This window comes from Muscardinus avellanarius, assembly GCF_963383645.1.
Source record: "Muscardinus avellanarius genome assembly, chromosome: 9".
In the NCBI taxonomy this organism is placed as follows: domain Eukaryota; kingdom Metazoa; phylum Chordata; class Mammalia; order Rodentia; family Gliridae; genus Muscardinus; species Muscardinus avellanarius.
The window spans coordinates 11,480,275-11,505,118 of record NC_137795.1 but is presented as its reverse complement, the minus strand read 5'-3'; the positions used below and the strand labels follow the sequence as shown (position 1 = coordinate 11,505,118).

At 50.6% G+C, this 24,844-nt stretch overlaps 2 protein-coding genes across 6 annotated transcripts; both read left to right on the top strand.

The window, feature by feature from the left end:
* Nucleotides 1-265: 265 nt before the first annotated feature.
* Nucleotides 266-4,456, top strand: TMED4 (transmembrane p24 trafficking protein 4; the record flags this gene model as incomplete). Of its 2 annotated transcripts, XM_080700934.1 has the most annotated exons (5): nt 266-428; nt 614-714; nt 834-959; nt 1,145-1,291; nt 4,307-4,456. In XM_080700934.1, 5 exons carry the CDS (start codon nt 269-271, stop codon nt 4,454-4,456), a joined length of 684 nt encoding a protein of 227 aa, XP_080557060.1. The 2 variants fall into 2 exon arrangements, with proteins under 2 accessions (XP_080557060.1, XP_080557059.1); XM_080700933.1 differs by lacking the exon at nt 1,145-1,291 and having other exon boundaries at nt 269-428.
* A 4,693-nt stretch (nt 4,457-9,149) lies between these two features.
* DDX56 (DEAD-box helicase 56) lies at nt 9,150-17,801 on the top strand (the record flags this gene model as incomplete). 4 transcript variants are annotated; one of them, XM_080701005.1, is made up of 14 exons in its annotated part: nt 9,150-9,209; nt 9,299-9,460; nt 10,167-10,327; nt 10,468-10,638; nt 10,773-10,863; nt 12,034-12,278; nt 13,244-13,363; nt 13,941-14,054; nt 14,173-14,267; nt 15,214-15,287; nt 15,403-15,492; nt 16,388-16,493; nt 17,394-17,476; nt 17,739-17,801. In XM_080701005.1, 14 exons carry the CDS (start codon nt 9,150-9,152, stop codon nt 17,799-17,801), a joined length of 1,635 nt encoding a protein of 544 aa, XP_080557131.1. The 4 variants fall into 4 exon arrangements, with proteins under 4 accessions (XP_080557131.1, XP_080557130.1, XP_080557129.1 ...); XM_080701004.1 differs by having other exon boundaries at nt 17,730-17,801; XM_080701003.1 differs by having other exon boundaries at nt 17,724-17,801.
* Between the last annotated feature and the right edge of the window lie 7,043 nt (nt 17,802-24,844).

Below are 24,844 nucleotides of genomic sequence, written 5' to 3'. Positions count from 1 at the left end.
TGCGGGCCGGCAGGTGACAGCTCCCCGGGATCCGGCAGCAGGTGCCCCTCCCGCCGTGGGCCGGGCCTGTCGAGGCGCAGCTCCGCAAGAGGCCGGCGGGGGGCGCCGGCGGGCGGCGTGGCCCGCGGAGGCCGAGGGCCGGCGTCTGCGCAGGCGCCTTCTCTCGAGGCCCGGCCTCCGGGGTCGGGCTCGCCGCGCAGGCGCCGTGTGGCGCGCTCGGGGGTGGGGGGGGGAGTTGCGGGGCGCATGCGCGCGGGGACGAGGCGCAATGGCCGGCGTCGGGCTTAGGCGGCTGCCGGCTATGGGGAGGTCATCGCTGCTGCTCCTCGCGGTGTGCGCGGCCGGCGCCCAGGGGCTCTACTTCCACATCGGCGAGACGGAGAAACGTTGCTTCATCGAGGAAATCCCCGACGAGACCATGGTCATCGGTCAGGAGGGCTGAGGGTGGAGCGGCCTTTTGTTTTCGCCCGGCCCTCGGAAGCGCCCCTCTTCCCGAGCTCGGCCAGGTGTCCCCCCAAGCCTGGCCTGAGGGTGCCCCGAGGACGCCAGCCCCTGCCCAGCGCCCGGACCGCACGGCGGGGGCCGGGTCGTGACTGTGTGTCTGCCCCTGCAGGCAACTACCGAACTCAGATGTGGGACAAGCAGAAGGAGGTCTTCCTGCCCTCGACCCCCGGCTTGGGCATGCACGTGGAGGTGAAGGACCCCGACGGCAAGGTGAGGCCAGCGCCGGCGGCCCGGGGGCGGAGGCGCCTCCCCGGCCTTGCACCGAGGCCGCGGGCGTGGGCCGGCCCCCCGGGAGGCCGCGGAGGGGTGCTGACGGGCGCTTGTTGCAGGTAGTGCTGTCCAGGCAGTACGGCTCCGAGGGTCGCTTCACGTTCACCTCCCACACGCCGGGGGAGCATCAGATCTGCCTGCACTCCAACTCCACCAGGATGGCTCTGTTTGCTGGTGGCAAGCTGGTAAGATTTCTCGTGGGCCCCGGCTTCGGATCTCTGTTTCCAAATTTTAATTTGTCGCCATAGTCATTTGTGACACTGGAACCGTTAGGGTTGGGGAGGCGGATGTTGCCCTCTGTCCCACTGGCAGAGGGCGAGTGTCTGGAGCAGTGTTCAAGGCCGCGCCACTCAGACGTGTTTCTTCGTAGCGTGTGCACCTAGACATCCAGGTTGGGGAGCATGCCAACAACTACCCCGAGATTGCTGCTAAGGACAAGCTCACAGAGCTGCAGCTGCGAGCCCGCCAGTTGCTTGATCAAGTGGAGCAGATACAGAAGGAGCAGGATTACCAGAGGGTAAGGGCTTACTTATCTCTTTGTACTTGGAGATTATTCCTACTTGAAGTTTGTTCGGGAGATCAGCTCTTCAGAGATTAGAATGGAGGATAGCGGTCTAAGCAATTGGGGATTTTCACTTTCTTTTGCAGTGCTAGAGGCCTAAAGCAGGGAGCATGTTAGGCAAGTGCTCTACCATTGAGATGAACTGTCCGCCGCTCACTTATTTTTTTTTTTTTTTAATAAAATTACGGGCCAGGAGTGGTGATACACACCAATAATCTCAGTACTTGGGAGGCTGAGACAGGAGGATCACAGGTTTGAGGACAGCCTCAGCAAGTACTGAGACTTTCATCAAGCAAGTGATACCTGTTTCAAAATAAAAATAAGAGAGCTGGGCGTCGGGGCACACGCTTGTAATTCCAGCATTTGGGAAGCTGAGACCTGAGGATCACGGTTCACGGACAGCCTCAGCTACTTAGTGAGGCCCTCCACAACTCAGTGAGACCCTGTTTCAAATTAAAGAATAAAAAATAGGACAGGGGGTGTAGCTCAGAGGTCAAATGCCTCTGGGTTCCATCTCTAGACCCGCAAATAAATAAATAAATAGATAAGAATAAGATAGGGCTGAGGGTGTAGCTTAGAGGTAGAATGCACTTGGGTTCAATACCCAGTACCCAGTGCCTAATAAAATAGGCAGAAGATAAATTTAGTATTTTTACTGGTTTCTTCTTTTTTTTTTTTTTTTGGCGGTACTGAAGATGGAAACAAGGGGCATTCTACATCCGAGTTGTATCCCCAGTCCAATATTTTATTCTTTATTTTGAAAAGTACTGGGATTATAAGCGTGCAGCACCACATCTCACTCTGTTGCAGAGGGCCTAAGTATCTGAGGCTGTGTGTGAACCTGCGATCCTCCTGTCTTAGCCTCCCAAGTACTGGGATTACCACGCCCGGCTCTTTTAACTATTTCTAAGTGTACCGCTAGGTGGCATTAAGTAGCTTCACACTGTTGTGCAGTCATCGCCACTATCCATCTCCAGAAGTTTTCACCTCCCAAACAGTAAATCTGTACCTATTAAACTAACTTCCCATATCCCACCCCTAGCTTCTGTGCCATTTTCCGTCTCCATGAGAATGTTTATTTATTTTTGTGGTACTAGGTATTAAGCCCAGAGGCATTCTACCTTTGAGCTACACCCCCAGCCTGGTTTTCTTTTTTTTTTTTTTTTTTTTTTTTTTTTTGCGGGTCTGGGGATGGAACCCAGGGGCATTCTACCTCCGAGCTATACGCCCAGCCCTATTTTTGTTCTTTATTTTGAAACCGGGTCTCACTGAGTTGCAGAGGGCCTCGCTAAGTAGCTGAGGCTGTCTGCGAACCACGATCCTCTGGTCTCAGCCTCCCAAATGCTGGGATTACAAGTGTGCGCCACCACGCCTGGCTGGTTTTATTTCTTATTTAGCAACAGAGCCTCACTAGGTTGATAAGAGTCTCACTTGCTCAGAGGACTGGAATGAACAAGTGTGCGCCGCGGTGCCTTGCTTTGATCTGACTTGCAACTCACATGAGTGGAATCATATACTATTCTTCCTTTTGTCACTTAGTGCAGTGTTTCCAAACATCATCTATGTTGTGGCGTCAGAATTCCCTTCCTTTTTAAGGCTGAATAATAATCCATTTTATGTATCGATCCTTTTTTTTCCTCTCTTTCTTTTTTTGTGTGTATGTGGTACTGGGGACTGAACCCACAGCCTCACACATGCTAGGCAAGTGCTCTATCTCTAAACTAGTCCGAACCCTTTTTAGCTTATTCATTTGGTACTAGGGATTGAACCCAGGGAAATTCTACCTCAGAACTATACTCTGAGCTCCATTTTATTTTATTCTTATGATACTAGAGATGCAACTCAGGCATTCTACCGCCAAGCTATACCTCTAGCCATATTTTATTTTTTATTTTTTGCAGTATTGGGGATTGAACCCAGGGCCGTTCTACCTCCAAGCTACACCCCACCCCTATTTTTATTCTTTAATTGGAAACAGTCTCACTGAGTTGCAAAGGGCCTCACTAAGTAGCTGAGGCTGTCCTTGAACCGCGATCCTCCTGTGTCGGCCTCCCAAATGCTGGGATTACAAGCGCGCGCCATCATGCCTGGCCCTATTTTTTTATTCTGTATTTTAAAACAGAGTCTCATTAAATTGCAGAGGAACTCAGTAGCTGAGGCTGGCTGCAAACCTGCGATCCTCCTGTCTCAGCTTCCCAAGTACCGGGATTACAAGTGTGCATCACCATGCCCAGCTCTTATTTTTATTTACTTATTTATTGTGGCATTGGGGATTGAACCTAGGGGCATTCTACCTCTGAGCTCCAGCCCCAGCCTGATTTTATTTATTCAGAAACAGGGTCTCACTAGGTTGCTAAGAGCCATGCTAAATTGCTATTGGCTGGCTTTGAATGTGTGATCCTCCTGTTTCAGCCTCCCAAGTACTGGGATTACAAGCGTGCGCCACCATGCCCAGCTTTGCTTTTTAGGTATATTTAAGCTCTATAAAACAAAGTTTAAAAAAAAGGACAAATTACATTGTAGTAATAGTCATTGTCTTCCTGTTTACCTTGGCTCTTTTTTTTTTCTTTTTTTTTTTTCTCCAGTACTGGGGATGGAACCCAGGAGCTTTTTACCTCCTAGTGACACTCCCAGCCCTATTTTTTATTCTTTATTTTGAAACAGGGCATCACTAATAGAGGCTGGCTGCGAACCAGGATCCTCCTGTCTCGGCCTTCTGAGTGCTGGGATTACAAATGTGTGCCACCATGCCTGGCTTTTGGGCTCTTTCTTGAATGGTGGGAGCATGGTTTCAGTCCTAACAGATGTTCCTGGAGGATAGCACTGTCCCTTACTTGGGACAGCCTCAGTGGGAAGACTGTGGCGTTGCAAAGGAATCATAGGTGGTATTCCAGAAGTCACACGGAGGGACTTCACAGCAGCCAGTACTGTTTCTCCTGCTCATTTACTCCTGTGTCTTGCCCCATCCAGTATCGTGAGGAGCGTTTCCGCCTGACCAGCGAGAGCACCAACCAGAGGGTCCTGTGGTGGTCCATCGCTCAGACTGTCATCCTCATCCTCACTGGCATCTGGCAGATGCGGCACCTCAAGAGTTTCTTTGAGGCCAAGAAGCTAGTGTAGTGCCCTCTCCAGACGACATACTCTACCTTAGTTCTCTGGTACTTTTCCCATCCAACCCCTGAATCCTTGGATTTTGATGGGGAAAATTGAAGAATAATATGTCATGAATGAATGAATAAGAATATTTTCTTATGCAAGAAATTTGAAAAAAAAAAAAAAAAAACACAACTTAATATTGGCATTAGGGCAACAAACCCTTTAGATGAGCTACTTGTTTACCCTTGGTTCTCAAGGACACAGGACATTAGTCCAAACTTTTAATATCTGTTCTGGGGTTTTTCAGAGTTGGAACTAATTTAAGACCGAGTCTCGTTTTTTTCCCCTGCAGTGACCCCCTCTGTCCCCTCACAAGATGAACGTGGCCTTCCATCAGTTCTTTGTCTGATGGCACAGTAGGTGACCCACAGAGGCCTGCCTCGCTGCTCCCTGGCCAGCCCTGGGCTCACTCAGTGGCTCTGTGAATATAAATAGGGGCAGGTCTTGGCCCTAGAGGATTGAGACATTTTTCTATATATTAGAAGTATTTTTTGATAAATTATATATTTTCCTTCTGTTTCTTCACACATTTTGAATATTTCTGTGGTCTGTGGGTCAGAAAACAGATGTGACGCTGCCAGGTCAGAACGCGGAGTGGAGGTCCGTTGACACCTGTGATTCCATCTCATGGGGCCTGAGAGTCAGGAAGATGGTGGCAGAGCTAGCACAGGCAGCGCCCCCTTCCCCTTTTAAGCTGTGGTAATGTTTTCTTCAAGAAAACCAGATTTGGTTCTTTTTACAGATTTATCCAATGAAATAAAATGTGTCCTAGTAGCTGTGTTTGAGGTGAAATCGGAGGTTGTGGGCAGAGGGGATGGGAAAAGGAAAGTTTCTTGGCCTGGGGTGCCTGTGTTGATGACCTGGAGCAGACTTGAGTGTGCACCTGTGCTGTGCTTTGGCCTGGATGGAGCCATCTCCAGGGTGTGAGTGCATGGATGGTGGTTTAATCATTCTCCGGCCAACCAAGTAAGGAACATGTCAGCAAGGACATCTGAGGGAACTAAATAATTGGTTTCGTAGCCCCTGAGTCACAAATTTGAACAGGTCTTAGAACATTTCCTTCATGTCCTCTGTATAAAATTTAAAATGATTAGTTGTCCATTCTTGACATTTCCTAGTTTTATTATATATTTATTTGGAACATTATTTATTAAATTACTTGATCTGACCTACAGAATTAAAATCTCCCCTTGTTATTTGTGTTCGACAGTATTTCCTGTAGTCACCTTTGTTCACCTTTATTTTGTGTATGTGGCAGTGGAGAATGAACCCAGGGTTATTCTACCTCTGAGCTATACCCCGAGCCCTATTCTATTTTTATTTGGAAAGAAAGGTCTCAGTAGGTTGATGAGAGTCTTTACTTGCTGAGACTGTCCTCAAACCTTTGATCCTCTTCTCAGCCTCCCAAGTACTGGGATTATAGGCATGCTCCACCAGGCCTGGCTCTATTTTCACTCTTAAAAATATGTAGTTTGAGCTGGGCTTGGTGGCGCACGCTTGTAATCCCAGTGCTTGGGAGGCTGAGACAGGATCACAGGTTTGTGGCCAGCCTCGGCTACTTAGTGAGTGAGGCCCTCCATAACTTAGACCATCAAAAATAAGAGAATAAAAAATAGGGCTGAGGGTTTAGCTTGGAGGTAGAATACCCCTGGGTTCTGAGTTCAATCTCCATACACACACACACACACACACACACACACACACACACTGAAAGAAGATCTCCCTTGCTTTTGGGTAGGCAGAATAAAAATGGCCATTCCACCAAAAGTGATCTACAGAGTCTTTGTAATGCCTATCAAAATACCAATGTTGCCGGGCGTGGTGGTGCACGCTTGTAATCCCCGCGCTTGGGAGGCGGAGACGGGAGGATTGCGCAGGTTCAAAGCCAGCTGCACGCGCTGGCTTAGGAGACCCTGTTTCCAAATAAAAATGTAGAAATAGGTCTGGGAGTGTAGCCCAGAGGTAGAAGGGCTTCCAGGAACCCCAGTACCACACACACACACACACAAAAACCAATGTTAAGCCAGGTGTGGTGGCACATGGTTATAATCCCAGTACTTGGGAGGCTGAGACAAGAGGATCGCACAGGTTCAAAGCCAGCCTCAGCTACTGAGTGAGGCTCTCAGCAACTTACTGAGGCCCTGTTTCCAAATAAAGTATAAAATGGGTCTGGGAGTATAGCCCGGAGGTAGAAAAGCCCCTGGGTTCCACCCCCAGTACCACTAAATAAATAAAAATGGGGCTGTGGGTGTGGCTGGAAGGTAGAATGCCCCTGGGTTTCATCCCCAGTACCAGGGGGTGGGGAGGGATGAACTTAAAGAACTTAAAAGACTTTAGACTAAAAAAAAAAAAAAAATCAAGAAATGGATAATTGAATAGACACTTCACAAAAGAAGAAATACAAATGGCCGATAACTACATGAAATAAAAAGTTCAACATGAGCAATCAGGAAGATGCAAATCAAAACTACACTGAGATTCTCTAGCCCCAATCAAAATGGCAGCCATCAAGAAGTACAAAAACAGTTGGCAAGGATGTGGAGAAATTGGAACTCTTCTACACTATTAGTGGGATTGCAGACTGGTTCAAGCACTATGGAGATCAGTGTGGAGATTCCTCAGAAAACTGGGAATGGAGGCAGGTGTGGTGGCCCACACTTGTATTCCTAGTACTTGGGAGGCTGAGACAGGTGGATCGAAGGTGCAAGGCCAGCCATAGCTACTTAGTGAGGCCCTCTGCAACTTAGACCCTGTTTCAAAATAAAGAATTAAAAACAGGCCTGGGAGTGGAGCTTAGAGAAAGAATGCCCCTGGGTTCTGCCAGGGTCCAGCCCTAGCAGAGTTGGGGTTCGTGTGAAGGTGAGGGGGAAAAACCGAGGCCGATGAGAGAAGATGACACACGATTCAGATTCAATCTTCTCCATTTTATTCAGGATTTGTTACAGTTTTTATACTTTATTTTTTGGCAGAAAAGCAAGAGCATAGTCACGCAAGCAGGATTGCCAAGGACAGTAAAAATTATTATAAAGTTTAGGGCAAGGGTGCTGGACATAGTGTATTTTGTCTCACTTCACAAGGCTGTCTCAAACTTAATTGTATAGAGTGGCTCTAACTAAGGTCAGTTTGAACTTAATATTTGGCCCAATATCTTCATCCTTGGGAAGATATCTTTGCTGCCTGAGTCTCTCACAAGCCACTCCCCATCAGTTTTAGTTATAATGTTTATACATAAAATTCCAATTATACATATTAATCCAAATAATTCTAAAATAATTTTATGAAAGAAAGGAATGCCAGACATACTTCATGGGGGATCTACGCCGTTGCGGATCCCCTGATCGAGCTTTCTCAAGATCTACATGAAATTGCTGTGGCAGGTTCTATCCTTGGTGCCACACACAGAAAAAAAAAATTCTAGTTTGAGCCAGGCATGGTAGTACAGACCTGTATCTCACTACTTGTGAGGCTAGGACGGAGGGTAACAGGTTGGAGACTAGCCTCAGCAATTTAGCGAGGCCCTCCACAATTTAGACCATACTCCAAAATAAAAAAATAAGATAGAAGCCAGGCATGATGGTGCATGCGTGTAATCCCAGAACTTGGGAAGGTGAGACAGTAAGATCACAGGTTCGTGGCCTCTTTGCCCCGGGGGTGTAATGGCAGGCAGAATAATGACACCCCAATATCCATATCCTAATCCTCTAAATCTATGAATATGTTGCTTAATATGGAAAAGAATGAAGGCTGCCAATGAGATGACTTTAAAAACAGGGAGGCTACTCTGAGCCACCTGGGTGACCCTAACGTGATACCTACTGGAGACTTGGGACTAATCCATTTCCTTGCCATTTGCAGCTAGTCTTGTGGCCCTTCCTCGGCTAAAGTCAGCACGAGGGTCAAATCCCCATCTTCAGCTTCCTCTTCTCCTTTCACTGTTTTTTTTTTTTTTAAGGGGGGGGTTGAATCCAGGGGAACTCTACCTTTGAAGTACACCCCCAGCCCTGTTTTTTATTCTTTATTTTGAAACAGGGTTTGAATTGCACAGGGCCTCACGAAGTAGCTGAGGCTGAAATCTCTGTGACAAGTTTTCTTGGTTCTCACCTGTACTTGTTTCCTATTGCTGCCTTAAATTACCATAAGCCGAGTGGCTGGAGATCCCACGAACTTAATAGCGCTGAAGGCCAGAAGTCTGATTCCTTGATTTTAGCCAGTGAGCCTTGGGGTCAGGCTCGTGAGCCACAGAACCGTATCCCCTGCGTAGGGCCTGCCGGGGCCAGGCTCGGGCTCCCCAGATCACAGCCCCCTGCTTGATCCGCAGCCCGCTGGCGCTGCTCCGGACTCCCAGCCACACCACGGCCGGACCCTAGCAGTACCCAGGAGGAGCGAGTCCGGCCGACAATGTTCTTGCGGGTCCCGGGAGCCCGAGGGCGCGTAAGGAACCCGGGTTCTGTAGCCCGCGAAGCAGCCAGAGATACCTGCAACCTCCCTCTAGACTCGCGCTGGGAGACGCAGCCGCAGATCACCGCCGAGAACCGGAAGTCTGGGCGCCGGCACTTCCGGGAGGTGGTGGCTTCCCCGGAGCTGATTGGCTGTTGCTTTGTAATACGTCAACGCGTTCTTCCGGATGCGCATGCTTGCTGTAGTACGCAGCAGCACCATGGCTGACTCGGAGTCTTTGGGGTTTGAACACATGGGCCTGGATCCCAGGATCCTTCAGGTACCGCGGAAGGCTGGGGCCCCGGGGGTCGGGGTCGCGGGCCCCAAGGGCGTGCGTGCCGCCTGAGCCACACCACTCATCTTTCTTAGGCCGTCACCGACCTGGGCTGGTCGCGACCCACGTTGATCCAAGAGAAGGCCATCCCGCTGGCGCTGGAGGGGAAGGACCTGCTGGCCCGAGCCCGCACTGGCTCCGGGAAGACGGCCGCCTATGCTATTCCCATGCTGCAGCTGCTGCTCCACAAGAAGGCGGTAGGTAGCGGGAGGCTGGGAAGGGAGGCCTATGTCTGTGCGACTGGAGAACCCGGACCTGTTGTGGCCAGCACTCTGGGTGGAAGTTCAGGGTACCTGGATCCTAATCCAGGCCCTGCTGCCACTACCACCAGCCTTGGCGTGGGCCTGAATTAGTCCCTGCTCTGTCCTCTCCTCTGTGGAAAGGGGACGCATCTCCTTTTTCTACCTAGGCAGTCATAATGAGATCTCACCTTCACACCTAGTTCCTTTAAAGTAACTTCTTAGCTGTAGAGTAAGTTGCTTTCCAGTGTCAGTATTTGGGGAAGCCCTCGATTCTGTGTAGAAGTGGATAAAGGGGAAGGGTTGATCAGAACCTTTCTGGATTGAGCCAGGGTGGTGGCACAAGCTGGTAATCCCAGTACTTAGGAGGCTGAGGTAGGAGGGCCACAGATTTGCAGACAGCCTCAACTACTTAATGAGATTCTCTGCAACTTACTAAGACCCTGTTTCAAAATAAAGAATAAAAAATTGGGCTGGAGATGTGGTTTGGAGATAGAATGCCCCTGGGTTCCATCCCCAGTACCAATGAATAAGTAAGTAAATGCACATAGCTGGGCTGTTGGATTGTAGCGGGTGGGCTACATTGTCTGGGAAAGGCAGAGGAAAACACTGGGTGGAGCCAGTGGCATCACTTATGGCTAGCTCTTCATTCGTGCTCTTCCAGACAGGTCCTGTGGTGGAACAGGCTGTGAGAAGCCTTGTCCTCGTTCCTACCAAGGAGCTGGCCCGACAGGCCCAGTCCATGATTCAGCAGCTGGCTGCCTACTGTGCTCGGGATGTGCGGGTGGCCAATGTCTCAGCTGCTGAAGATTTAGCTTCTCAGAGGTGGGTGAAGGCTGCGGGGCTGTAAGGAAATGAAGCCACCAGCCAGAGATGGGTTGGATCCGCGGGTAGCAAGAGAGAGCGTGGGTCCAGCGTGATGGTCCAGCCGAGTTCTTCTTAATGGTGATGTCTTGCCCCTGCAGAGCTGTGCTGATGGAGAAGCCAGATGTGGTGGTGGGCACCCCGTCCCGCATCTTAAGTCACCTGCAGCAGGACAACTTGAAACTGCGTGATTCCCTGGAGCTGCTGGTGGTAGATGAGGCTGATCTTCTTTTTTCCTTTGGCTTTGAGGAAGAACTCAAGAGTCTTCTCTGGTAAGGGGGAGATGGCGTTCTAGCCGAAACATCTGTGAGTGGAGCCTTGGGCGTGGAGTGGGTTAGGTGGAGCTCAGCTGCCACGGTGAGAGGCCCTGGGAGCTGGAGCCTGACCGGGTGCTGTCCTCTTTCAGCCACTTGCCCCGGATTTACCAGGCTTTTCTCATGTCCGCCACCTTTAACGAGGACGTACAAGCCTTGAAGGAGCTGGTGCTGCATAACCCGGTAAGGGGCACTTTAGGAATGTATGGGGCTCAGGCCCAGGGAAACTGCCAGGACTTGGTTTTCCTCCTTAGAGCACCTCTGGGGTTTGGGTTTTTTTTTCTTTTCTTCCCCAGGTCTGGTGATGAAACCCAGAGGCATTCAACCTCCAAGCTACACCTTCTGCCTTTTTTTTTTTTTTTTTTTTGTGGTACTGGGATTCCTGGAAGCCCTTCTACCTCTGGGCTACACTCCCAGACCTAAAATAATTTTTATTTGGAAACGGTCTCTTAAGCCAGCGTGGCTGGCTTCGAACCTGCGCGATCCTCCTGTCTCCGCATCCCAAGCACGGGGATTACAAGCGTGCGCCACCATGCCCGGACTATTTTTTTATTCTTTATTTTGAAGTAGGGTCTCACTGAGTTGCAGAGGGCCTCACTAAGTAGCTGAGGCTGTCAACGAACTGCGATCCTCCGGTCTCAGCCTCTCGGATGCTGGGATTACAAACGTGCACCACCACGCCCGGCTGGACTTTTAGTTTTTAGATTATAAAACTGTAGCAGGAGCCAGTTATGGTGGCACACGCTTGTAATCTTAGTACTTGGGAGTTGAGACAGGAGAGTCTGGGTTTGCAGCCAGCCTCAGCTACTTAGTGAGGCCATCCCAACTTAGTGAGACCCTGTTACAAAATAAAGAATAAAAAATTGGGTTGGGGGTGTAGCTTGGATGGAGAATGCCCCTGGGTTCAATCCCCAGCACCAAAAACAAAACAAAACAAAAAACAACAAAGAAAAAACCCTGCAGCTTTCTTAGCATGCCAGAAAGCCTTAAAGGCATCGCTGCCTTGCACTGAAAACGGTGCTTTGGTTGGTGAATCAGTGGCTGTAGCACCTCTGTCTCTGTTGGCCTGCCTTTCTTTTTTTCTTTTTTCTTTTCTTTTGTTTTTTTTTTTTTTTGTTTGTTTGTTTGTTTTTGTTGTTGTTGTTTTGGATTGGACCCAGGGGCATTCTACCTCTGAGCTACACCACCAGTCTTTTCTATTTTTTAATTTTGAAACGGGTCTCACTGAGTTGCTGAGGCTAGTCTTAAACCTGCAACCCTCCTGTCTCAACCCCCAAGTACTAAGGCTACAGGTTGCTCCACAGTCCCGGCTCGTCTTCGTTTTCTTTCCTCACTCCTGGCTGTTTTTCTCAGGTTACCCTCAAGTTACAGGAGTCCCAGCTGCCAGGGGCAGACCAGCTGCAGCAGTTTCAGGTGGTCTGTGAGACTGAGGAAGACAAATTCCTGCTGCTCTACGCGCTGCTCAAGCTGTCCCTGGTCCGGGGCAAGTCCCTGCTGTTCGTCAACACTCTAGATCGGAGTTACCGGCTTCGTCTGTTCCTGGAGCAGTTCAGCATCCCTTCCTGCGTACTCAATGGAGAACTCCCCCTGCGCTCCAGGTCTCCCACCCCACGTCTTGGTGGATATGAGCTGGGGATAGAGATGGAAAAGGGACCCAATTTTTATTTTGTTTTGTTTTGCTGTGCTGGGGGTTGAACCCAGGGACATGTCTTCTTCTGAGCTACACCCCTAGTTCTGTTTTTTCTTCTCTGTTTTGAAACAAGGTGTCACTAAGTTATGAAGGGCCTCATTAAGTAGCTGAGGCTGGCTGCGAACCTGTGATCCTCCTGTCTCAGCCTCTCAAGTACTGAGATTATAAGCGTGCACCACCACACCTGGCCCCATTCCTGTTTCTTTTTTTCTTTTTTTTTTTTTTTTTTGCAGGTCTGGGGATGGAACCCAGGGGCATTTGACCTCCGAGCTACACCCCCTGCCCTATATTTTATTATTTATTTTGAAACCGGGTCTCACTGAGTTGCAGAGGGCCTCACTAAGTAGCGGAGGCTGTCCTCGAACCACGATCCTCCAGGTCTCAGCCTCCCGAATGCTGGGATTACAAGCGTGCGCCACCACGCCCGGCCCATTCCTGTTTCTTAAACCCAGCTCTAAGCCTGACTGATAATTATTTTGCACTACTCTCAATTATCTGTTCTTACTCCATTTTTACCTGGGGAAGTTGAGGCACAAAGTTTAAAAGAAAGAGGTTCAGAGGAGGGAAAGGCCGGGCGTGGAGGCACAGGCTTGTAATCCCCATACTTGGGAGGCTGAGACAGGAGAACCGCAAGTTCAAGGACAAGCTCAGCAAAATAGATTCTCATTAACCTAGCAAGACCCTGTTTCAAAATAAAAATCAAATCAAGCTGGGGGTGTAGCAAAGGGGTAGAATGCCTCTAGGTTCAATCTCCAGTGCCACCAAAGTAAACAAAGAAGGGGGAAAAGTAGCAAAGGCAGTGGTCGTGGTGACGTGGGGATGGATGGCCTCCCCGCGTGCCCGGCTGGGGTGACCCCTTCTCTTGGGCTGCAGGTGCCACATCATCTCCCAGTTCAACCAAGGCTTCTACGACTGTGTCATAGCAACTGATGCTGAAGTCCTGGGGGCCCCGACCAAGGGCAAGCGGCAGGGTCGAGGGTCCAAGGGAAACAAGTGAGTCCCTGGTTCTCTTCTTTCTCTCACTCCCCCAACCCCGGGGCCCGTTTTTTCAGCTTTTTGGAAGACTGAATCCAGGGTGCACACAGAGAGCAGGGTGCTAGGTGGTCCAGATGATTGGTAGCCCAGCCCAGCGAGCCCTGGAGGCCCTCGCTTAGCTGCCTGGATAAAGAGAAGGTGAATGAAGGGCGTTTGCTCTGCGTGCAGCACGAAGGGTCAGGCTGGGCCTGGTCATCGGAGTGTGTTGTCCTTCGGGGGAGGGGGACTGTGACTTGTGGAGCAAGTTTCTAGGGGAAACGGAGGTGTTTGCCTGGAGAGCCAGCTGTCCCTGTGTGATTCTCGGGCTGTCCCATAGGCAGGGCGTCTGCCCAGTTGGCCACATGTCAGAGCTCCAGGCTGACCCGCAGGAACTCCTCACTCCTGGAACAGTTCTGATGTAGGCTGGCCCCGCATGGGCCAGACCAGGGTCTTATGGTCTTCATTCAGGCTTTGTTTGGAGGAAGTTTTGCTGGTTGAGCTGGCAAATGCCCTCCCAGAGGAGAAAGAGTTAGCTGATGCTGGGTGATTTTCGCAGGGCCTCTGATCCGGAGGCAGGTGTGGCCCGGGGCATAGACTTCCACCACGTGTCTGCTGTTCTCAACTTTGACCTTCCTCCCACTGCAGAGTCCTATATCCATCGCGCTGGCAGGTAGGATGGCGGGATTGTGGTGGGCCAGGCGGCAGGGAGGTGGGCCTGCTGGAGGACGGTAGGCTGGATAGAGTCCACTGCAGGCCAGAGATGTGAGCTGGGTAATCTCCCACTGCAGGACAGCGCGTGCTAACAACCCAGGAATAGTGTTGACCTTTGTGCTACCCACAGAGCGGTCCCAGTTGGGCAAGATCGAGGAGCTTCTCAGTGGAGGTAAGAGCCAGCTGCTTGGGCATGGGCCTGGGGTCATGGCCAGGCTTTCCCCCAACACCTTAAAACTCGCCATAGTGGCCAGGTGTGGTGGTGCCTTCCTGTAATCCCAGGACTTGGGAGGCTGAGACAGGAGGCTTGTAGGTTGGAGGACAGCCTCAGCTGCTTAGTGAGGCCCTCTGTGACTTAGTGAGACCCGGTTTCAAAATAAAGAATAAAAAATAGGGCTAGGTTCCAGGCGTGGTGGCACATGTTTGTAACCCCAGCACTTGGGAGGCTGAGATAGGATCTGGGTTTGGGACAGCCTCAGCTACTTAGTGAGGCCCTTTGTAACTCAGTGAAATGCTGTTTCAAAATAAATAAATAAATAATAATAATAATAATAATAATAATAATAATAAAATAGGACTGAGGGTGTAGCTTGGAGGTAGAATGTTCCATCCCCAGTACTGCAAAAAAATAAAAAATAATGAGACTTAGTAACAAAGTAAAAAATAAAATGGGCTGAGGGTTTAGCTGAGAGCTAGAATGCTTCTGGGTTCAATCCCAATACAAAAAATAAACTCCTCCTAGTGCTGACAGGGAGCCTCCGCCGTCGCTCCAGTTTCTTCCCTTTACAGATGAGCAAACCGAGGTGATTTGTTCAAAGCCTCTGCACTGCATGTCTGCCTCACAGGCAGAGGTGACTCGACTGCTCAGCACAGCTCCCAGCAGCACCTGACTCCACAGCACAGGACTCGGCCGCCATCAGGGCCCTTCTTGGTGGTCGGTGGGGGCCCTGAGTCTCAGGTTGCGACAGCACTGCACACGGGCCTCCGAGGCACCCTGCACAGCATCGCGGGGCTGTCTTTGAGTCTGAGTGCCCCTCACCTGGGCAAGGAGGAGTGGGGGCCGTGGTGCGGGCCTCGCCGCACCCTGTCCTGAGGCCTCACTGCCACCTCCTCCGCAGAGACTGAGGCCCCCACGCTGCTTCCCTACCAGTTCCGGATGGAGGAGATCGAGGGCTTTCGCTATCGCTGCAGAGTGAGCTGGGCACCATGCCGGGGGCGGGGTGTGGCCCAGGAGTGGACCCCGTTGCTGAGTAGCCAGTGTGAGGAGGACTGAGGCAGCCGCCCGCTGACCTTGTGTTCGTGTGCAGGACGCCATGCGCTCAGTGACTAAGCAGGCCATCCGGGAGGCGAGGCTGAAGGAGATCAAGGAGGAGCTTCTGCACTCAGAGAGGCTCAAGGTGAGGGTGGGGAGGCAAGCCCAGGGCGCTGCTCTCGAGCAGGTGTGAGTGGTGAGAAGCAGAGAACTGGACATTGTGCCGAGAGAGCAGAACTGGCCAGGGGCCGTGCAGGGATCCGGCCTGTTCTGCTGGAGAGCAGTTGGAGTGACCTGATGGTGGGCACCTTCGGATTTGGTCAGAATTTCAAGTTCTCCTGCCCTGGGCACCAGGGAATGTGTACAGTCACCTAGGTGTCCATGTTCATCAGGTTTACCAGGGGACTAAAAGATGGAAGCGGTCCTGGAGTCCCCACAGGAGCTTGCCAGCCAGATAGAGAAGACTGAGGGGCCTGTGCGTGCTGGGGGGACCCTGAGGTGCTGCTGAGTGGATGTGCTGTTTGCATCCCGAGGCGAGAGTACGTTAAGAGGCCCGCTCATCTCCTTTAAACACTAAAATACATGGATGTATTGTCCTTTCAAAATTAAATCTGGGAGCTGGGCGTGGTGGCTTATGCTTGTAATCACAGTACTCGGGAGGCTGAGACAGGAGGATCGCAGCTACTTAGTGAGGCCCTCTGCAACTTAGTGAGACTGTTTCAAAATAAAGAATAAAAAATAGATCTGGGGTGTAGCTTGGAGGTAGATGCCCCTGGGTTCAATCTCCAGTAACACACACACCCACCCAGCCACCCACCCACCAGGAGTTTGAGACCAGTCTGGGCAACATAGCAAGATCCTGTCTGAAAAAGAATACTGGGGCTGAAGGGTATAGCTCAGTAGTAGAGTGCTTGCCTAGCACCCAAGACATTCCAGTTTCAGTTCGTAGCACCCAAAGAAGGAAAACCCCAAAAACTTCGGGCTGCAAAGGTATAGAACAAAGATGCTGACTCTGCCCAGCTGTCCCTGTCCCTTGTCAGACGTACTTTGAAGACAACCCCAGGGACCTCCAGCTGCTGCGGCATGACCTGCCCTTGCACCCAGCGGTGGTGAAGCCTCACCTGGGCCACGTCCCTGACTACCTGGGTGAGTGTGCGGAGGGGCCAGGAGCCTCTGCTGGGCATGGGGGAAGCTCGAGGACGGAGGCCCCGGTGGCACAGCCGCGTGCACAGAGGGAGCGCGCTGCTCGCTCCTGCAGGCCGGTCCACCCACCATGAGCAAACCGGAGTGGTGGTAGTTGGTGGAGCATTCAGGACTTGAGCCAGTGTCTGGGACCTGGTGGAATGAAACCAGGAGCCAAGGCTCAGTGGTTTCCGGAAGCTGAAGGGAATAAGCTGGTTTGAGGGAAGGGCCTGAGTAAGAGGCGGGGCTTCTGTGCTGAGGAGGACTCCGGATTGGCTGGTAGGGATGTCTGAAGAGGCACTTGTGGAGTCTCTAGATAAGAATAAGAAGCAGAGGACCCTGTAAGGCAGAAACAGGAGGTGGCAAAGGGACGGGCAGAGCAGCCGATCAGCCTGGCTAACCTCATCTCACACAGGCTTGAGTTAACAGCTTTCCTCCTTTTGTTGTCTGGGTGCACTCTCTGTCCCCACGTGGCTTGAATGCTTAAACTGGATTTAAAGAAGATTGCCAGGGGGTGGCCCTGGGTGGTGGCCGCAGCCCCTCCCTGTGCACGGCTGTGATGTTGCTGCTGGCCTCCTGGACCGGGCCTCACGTGGTGGGGGCAGATGAGGAGGATCATGGTTCAAGGCCAGCCTCAGCTACTTAGTGAGGCCCTTTACAACTCAGTGAGACCCTGTTTCCAATGAAAGAATAGAAAATTGGGCTGGGAGTGTAGCTCAGAGGTGGAATACTCCTGGGTTCCATCCCCAGTACTGCAAAAAAAATAAAAAATACAAAAGGTTCTGCCTGCCCTGCTGTGCTTCTGCCAGCAGAGGCTGGCACTTGGCGGGAGGGGGCACTGCTGAGACCCCGCCTCTCTTCCAGTCCCTCCTGCTCTTCGTGGCCTCGTCAACCCTCACAAGAAGCGGAAGAAGCTGTCATATAAGAAGGCGAAGGCAAAGGCGAAGGTGTGTCACCTGGGGGCCTTGGGGGCAGCAGCAGGCCCTCCCCACCTCGCCCTGAGTTGGGGAAAGTGCTTCCAGGCTGGGTGTTTCTGCTCTCTGTCCTTGGCTGCCCTCCCTTCCAGCGTTTGCTGGGCTTGAAGTCTCGTTGGCTCATGGCTGCAGAGCCTTCCCAGTGCCAGCACCACTCACCATGTATCTCTTGGAAAGTTGTTCTGATTCCCCTAACTCGCCCTTGACTTTGTCCCTGCAGAAGGTGAAGACCCAGAACCCCCTGCGCAGCTTCAAGCACAAAGGAAAGAAGCCCAAGTTGTCAGCAAAGCCCTCCTGAGGTTGCCTGGCCTGCGCACAGTGTGGATGGACTTCTCTCCTGCGTGTGGCACGCTCACGCGCGCTCGTGGACAGACAGCTCTTGGAGGTTGCTCTGGGCCCTCCAGCTCCTCAATGCACCGCCAAGCTGCTATCTTACAGAATAAAGGTTCCGACTTGCCAGGCGTGGTGGTGCACGCTTGTGATCCCAGCATTTGGGAGGCAGAGACAGGAGGGTCACGGTTCAAGGCCAGACTCACCAGCCTCGGCTACTTAGGCCCTTTGCAACTCAGTGAGACCTTGTTTCCAATTAAAGAATAAAAAATTGGGCTGGGGGTATAGCTCGGAGGTAGAATACCCCTGGGTTCCATCCTCAGTACTGCAAAAATAAAAAAAGGTTCAGCCTGCAGCGCCTCACTTGGCTAGCAGCGACCAGCTGTGCCATGTGGACCCCTGTGCAGACCCAGCCTGAAGCCTCAGCCCCGGCGCCCACAGCCCTACTACCTGGGTCAGGCTGACATGGGCCTGCGTCCCTAGGAGGGACCTTCATGACCATGGGCTCCCACTGCCTCCAGTAGGTACGCTTCAGCCTGGCGGAGAGAGCTGCCCTCCCTGTCCCTTGGGCGGCAGCACGCGTGTCCCCTGGAGTCTCGCAGGCGCTGCTGTAATGTGCTGTACCTGCTGTCTTCTGCGGCCCAGCCTGGAGGTCTAGCCTCGCCTTCTGCTCCTTGGTGGCTAGGGGCTGCTGCAAGGGTAGGATTCTCTGCTGACTCTGACCCGCGTTGCTCCTCTGTTACAGTGTCGCCCTCCAGTGACGTGCTTGTCACTGAGTTATCGGGCTGGGCCCAGGACGTGGAAATGAGCCCACGAGAGCTGGAGTCTGGGAACTGTCCAGTTTGAGGCCAGGACAGCTTTGGCCATGCCCAGGGTGTCGTGGTTGGGGTGGTGGGACCTGGGATTTGAGGTCTCTGTGGTCTCTGCTCCGCTCCTATCCCATGAGGATTTCCAGGGAGTCACGTGTGTGGCCCAGGGAAGGGTCGAATGGGCAATGCCAGCGTCCCTGCAGCTGGCAGCTGAGGCGCAGTCAGTGGGGCTGCAGGGGGGGCGAAGTCCTGTGGGGACCACCAGCCCCTTCACAGAGAGAGCAGCTGGACAGCACACGCGCCTTGGCCAGCTCTCCTGACATGCCGGGCCTGAGAGCAGTGAGGACCAGCTCACGTGGATATGGCTACACCACATTCGTAACAGGTTCCCATGGGCGCCCTCGGATCTCTGGGCTTCACTCTGCAGTCGAGGGGGAGCCCAGCTCCTCTGTGGAGAGAATGCTGGCTCCTTGAACCAAGTGGGGGACCAAGTACAAATTTGGAGTTTGGGACACAAATCTGAAGATGAGAAAAGACCAGAGTGGTTGTCAGCAAAGTATGTAATAGGAACTGAAAAACGGATTTGATTTACTTAGGGAAATAGTCATATGCTAAAAGTGCAAGGAAGCTGGACATGGTGGTGCACCCCTGTGATCCCAGTACTTGGAAAGCTAAAAGGGAAGGTCACAGGTTCAAAACCAGTTTGTGGTAACTTGGCAAGACCCTGTTTCATAATAAGGAAGCCAGCGGGGCGTGGTGGTGTACTTGTAATCCCAGCATTTGGGAGGCTGAGGATCCGGGTTCATGGACAGTCTCAGCTACTTAGTGAGGCCCTTTGCAACTGAGTGAGACCCTGTTTTAAAATAATTAAAGAAGAAGGGCTAGGGGTATAACTCAGAGAGAGAATGCCCCCTGGGTTCCATTCTTGGTACTGCAAGAAAAAAAGCCAGGCCGTGGTATATGCCTGTAATGCTAGTACTGGGGAGGCTGAGAAAGGATTACAGGCTTAAGATACTGTTTCAATGCTAAAATGCTCGGCATGGTGGTGTATGCCTGTAATCTCAGTATTTGGGAGGCTGAAACAGGAGGATCACAAATTCAAGACCAGCTGCAGCAACTTAAGATTCAGCAGCTTAATGAGACCCTGTTTCATAAATAAAATAGGGAGTTAGGCATGACGGTGCACACTTGTAATCCCATTACTTGGGAGGCTGAGATAGGTGGATTGCAGGTTCATGGCCAGCTTCAGCTAGTTCGTGAGGCCCTCTGCAACTTAGACCCTGTTTTAAAATAAAGAATAAAAAGTATGACGAGCTAGGCATAGTGGCACACGCTTATAATCCCATGATTTGGGAGGCTGAGATAAAAGGATCACAGATTCAAAGTCAGCCTCAGTTACTTAGGGAGACCCTGTTTTTTCTTTTTTTCTTTTTTTTTTTTGCGGTCCTGGAGATGGAACCAAGGGGCATTGTACCTCCAAAGGACACCCCCAGCCCTACTTTCTATACTTTATTCTGAAACAGGGTCTCACTGAGTTGCAAAGGGCCTCACTAAGTAGCTGAGGCTGTCCGTGAACCTGGATCATATCTCAGCCTCCCAAACTGGTGGCACATGCTGGGATTACAAGCGTGTGCCACCAGTTTGGCTGAGACCCTGTTTAAAAAAGACAAAGATGGGGACTGGTATGTAACTTAGAGGTAGCATGCTCCTGGGTTCTATCCCTAGTGCCAACAAATAAATGAAAAATAAAATAGGTCTGAGGGTATAGCTCAGAAGTAGAATTCCCTTGAGTGCAACTCCCAGTACTATACACACACACACACACACACCAAGTGAAAGCAGCCAGGCGTGCCTGTAATCCCAGTAACTTGGGAAGCTGAGGCAGAAGGATGTCAGATTCAAGGTCAGCCTAGGTAGTTTGGCAAGGTCTGGCTTCCATAAATAAAAACAGCTGTGGGTGTCAGTGGTAGACCATTCCTGGACTCACCACACCCACCACTTACAAGCCAGCAAACGGGCCCAGATGATGTATCTGCCCAGCTCCACTATTAGGCTAAGTGGTAGTGTGAGCAGGTTCTTGGTCTGTTGAGCTCCAGTCTGAAAAGGATCATGGGAGGCCGGAGCTCAGGGCTGCCAGGAGGCTTGTCTGTCAGCCCAAGGGAAAAGGTGGACTGGAACTAGATTCAAATCCCAGGTCGACAGTCCTGCAAGACAGAAAAATGAAAGAGCCGAGTTTGGTGGTGTGTGCTTGTAATCCCGGCATTCAGGAAGCTGAGACAGGAGGATCGTGGTTTGCAGACAGCCTCAGTTACTACTTAGGCCCTGTTTCAAAATAAAGAAGAAAAAACAGGGCTGAGGGTGTCGCTTGGAGGTAGAATGCCACTGGGTTCCACCCCCAGTACAAAAAAGAAGAAGGAGAAGAGGAGAAGAGAAGAAAGAAAAATGACAGGACCCAGCTAGGTGCAGGCTTTTGGGGCAGTAGTACCTGGTCAGCCAAGGTGGTGCTGGCAATAACAGGAGGAGTGCAGGGTGTGTCGGAGACCTCTGGACCTGGAGCATGGGAGGTTTGGGCATGTTCCCACCCCAGCTCATTCTTGCCCTGGTCTCCCTGCCCAGAATGAATGACTCAGCTTTTGGGAGATTCATCGTGGGACTTTAGTCCTCGGGGTCAATGTCCCCATTAGGCCATGGTGATAAGACTGGATTCTAGAGGGAGTTGCTCAGGCCAAGTACCATCCTTTTTTCCCAAGAAAGGCCATTTGTCATGAGATGCCCACCTCGTGGAAGGGACTGCCAATGGCTTCATTTCTATGTTGGCCTGTCATTTCTCACAAACCCCAGGGAGGAATTAGTTGCTCATGATGGAGGGTGAGATGATCCAGCCAGTGGGTCTGCTGTGTGCCAGGCACCATGCTGGGGAGATGCACATCATGTGTTCTCCTCAAAACGACACGTCTGAGCCAGGTGTGGTGGCGCACGCTTGCAATCCCAGCATTTGGAAGGCTAAGACAGGAAGATCCAGGTTCGCAGACAGCCTCAGCTACCTAGTGAGGCCCTTTTCAGCTCAGTGAGACCCTGTTTCAAAATAAAGAGTAAAAAATTGGTCTGGGGGTGTAGCTCGGAGGTAGAAAGCCCCCGGGTTCCATCCCCAGTACTGCAAATAAGTAAATAAATAAATTAATGTTTTTTGTGGGTCTGGGGATGGAACCCAGGGGCATTTGACCTCCAAGCTACACCCCCTGCCCTATTTTTTTATTCTTTATTTTGAAACAGGGTTTCACTAAGTTGCGAAGGGCCTCACTAAGTAGCCGAGGCTGTCGGCGAACTGCGATCCATGGTCTCAGCCTCCCAAATGCTAGGATTACAAGTGTGCACCACCACGCCCAGCAAATTAAATAATTAAAAAATAGGACTGGGAGCCGGACGTGGTGGCGCACGCTTGTAATCCCAGCATTTGGGAGACTGACACCTGAGGATCATGGTTTGCGGAGTGAGGCACTATGTAACTTAGACTCTGGTTCAAAATAAAGAATAAAAAACAGGGCAGGGGATGTAGCTTGGAGGTCGAATGCCCCTTGGTTTCATTCTCACACACACACACACACACACACACACACACACACACACACACACGGACTGGGAGTGTAGCTCAGAGGTAGAATGCCCCTAGGTTCCATCCCCAGTACTGCAAAAATAAAGAAATAATAAATAAAAACAACCACACTTGGCTAACCTAGCAGTGAGAGATGTAAACATTGTTAGCTTTTGACTGTGTGTGTGTGTGTGTGTTACTGGGTGTACCTCCAGGCTACACTCCCAAACCTATTTTATACTTTATTTGGAAACAAGGTCTCACTAAGTTGCTGAGAGCCTTGCTCAGTAGCTGAGGCTGGCTTGAGCTTGTGCGAACCTCCTGTCTCAGCCTCCCAAACGCTGGGATTACAAGAGTGCACCACCATGCCTGGGTCAATTGCACGCTTTTTTAAAATTTTTATTATTATGTTGGTGGTACTGGGGTTCCTGGAAACCCTTCTACCTCCGGGCTATACTCCCAGACCTATTTTTATACTTTTTTTTTTAATTTGGAAACAGGGTCTCTTAAGCCAGAGAAGCTGGCTTCGAACCTGCGCGATCCTACTGTCTCAGCCTCCCAAGCACGGGAATTACAAGCGTGCGCCACCACGCCCGGCCAATTGCACATTCTTACTAGCAACTCACGAGTGCTCCAGCTTCTCAAGTGCTCACCAATACTTGTTATTTTCCACTTTTTCAGTTCCAGGCATCTTAGCTGGGTGTGGTGGCTCCCACTTATAATCCCAGTACTTGGGAGGCTGAGACAGGAGGATCGCAGCATTAGCTATGTAGTGAGGCCCTCCAAAACTTAGTGAGAACCTCTTTTAAACTAAAGAATAAAGCCGGGCGTGGTGGTGCACGCTTGTAATCCCGGCATTCGGGAGGCTGAGACCAGAGGATCGCAGTTCTCAGAAAGTCTCAGCTACTTAGTGAGGCCCTCTGCAACTCAGTGAGACCCTGTTTCTAAATAAAGAATAAAAAATAGGGCAGGGGGTGTAGCTTGGAGGCCAAATGCCCCTGGGTTCCATCCCTAAACCTGGGAAGAAAAGGAAAGAAAGAAAGAAAGAAAGAGAGAAAGAAAGAGAGAAAGAAAGGAAATAAATAAATAAATAAATAAATATAGGGCTGGGGGTATATTTTGGAGGCAGAATGCCTCTGGGTTCCATCCCCAGTACTGCAAAAAGGAAAAAAAATTCCAGGCATCCTAATAAGAATGAAGTGATATTTCTTTGAGGTGTTCATTTGCATTGTCTGAAAGACTACTGATGTTGTTGAGTATTGTTTCATGTGCCTATTGTCCATTTATAGCTCAGTTTTACAGAAATGTCTATTTACATTTTTTGCTCTTTCTTTTTTCCTTTTACTGGGGATGGAACCCAGGGACATTTGACCTCCAAGCTACATTTGAGCCACACACCCCAGCCCTATTTATTTATTTTTTATTTTGAAACAGGTTCTCACTGGTTGCAGAGGGCCTTACTAAGTAGCTGAGGCTGTTTGCAAACCCAGAAACTCCTGTCTCAGCCTCCTGCATGCTGAGATTACAAGCATGCACCATCACGCCCAGCTCCTTTGCTTATATTTGAATTGAGTTGTATTTTTCTTATTGAGTTGGGAGAGTTCCTTATATTCTGGATATTGATATTTTTTAGAGTTAAAATAATGTGACTATTATTTAAAATGTAAAACTGGAAAGTCAAGTCTTACTTGTGCTTGGCAAAAAAAGATACTGCCTTCTCCCTCCTGTCCAAGTTCCAGATTATATATATATATATATATATATATATATATATATATATATATATATATATCAGTTACTGAAAACATTACAGGTTTCCTGGGCGGTTAGAACCTTTGGAATATCCTTTCTGTGTTTGGGGAACTAACTAAAAAATCTTGCTTTCTGGGCTTCTTGGAGGCACGGAACAGCCAGATCAGATCCTAAGTGAGATTGGGTTTCAGTAGTAGACAGCTGGAAGCCCCAGGCTCCATGTGGAATTTCCTGTAGGTGGCAAAGGCATCTGGTCTTCAGGGAAGACAGAATCTTCAAGCTTAGGTTCCTGGAGTGCAGAAACAGCATCAGTATTGGAACCTGCATAAGTTTTAGTTGTGTTGGCTTGCTGGCTGGCCACAGTGTAAACTGTAGCAGCAATGCTGATGGCATGGATATTTGTGGTACTGGGTGGGGGGGAACCAGAAGCTTTCTCTCTCCAGGCTATACTCCCAGTACAAAATTTTATATTTTATTTGGAAACAGGGTTTCATTAAGTTGCCGAGAGCCTCACTAAGTAACTGAGGCTGGTTTCGAACCTGTGGGATCCTCCTGTTTCAGCCTCCCAAGCACAGGGGTTACAAGTGTGCACCACTGCACTATGCTAAAGACCAATTTTTTCTAGCCAGGCGTGGCGGCGCACACTTGTTATCCCAGCGTTTGGGAGGCTGAGATAGGAGGATCGCTGTTCAGGGACAGCCTCAGCTACTTAGTGAGGTCCTCTGCAATTTAGTGAGACCCTGTTTCAAAATAAATAATTAAAAATAGGGCAGAGGGTGTAGTTCAAAGATAGGATGCCCCTGGATTCCGTCCCCAGGACCGTAAACACACACACACACACACACACACACACACACA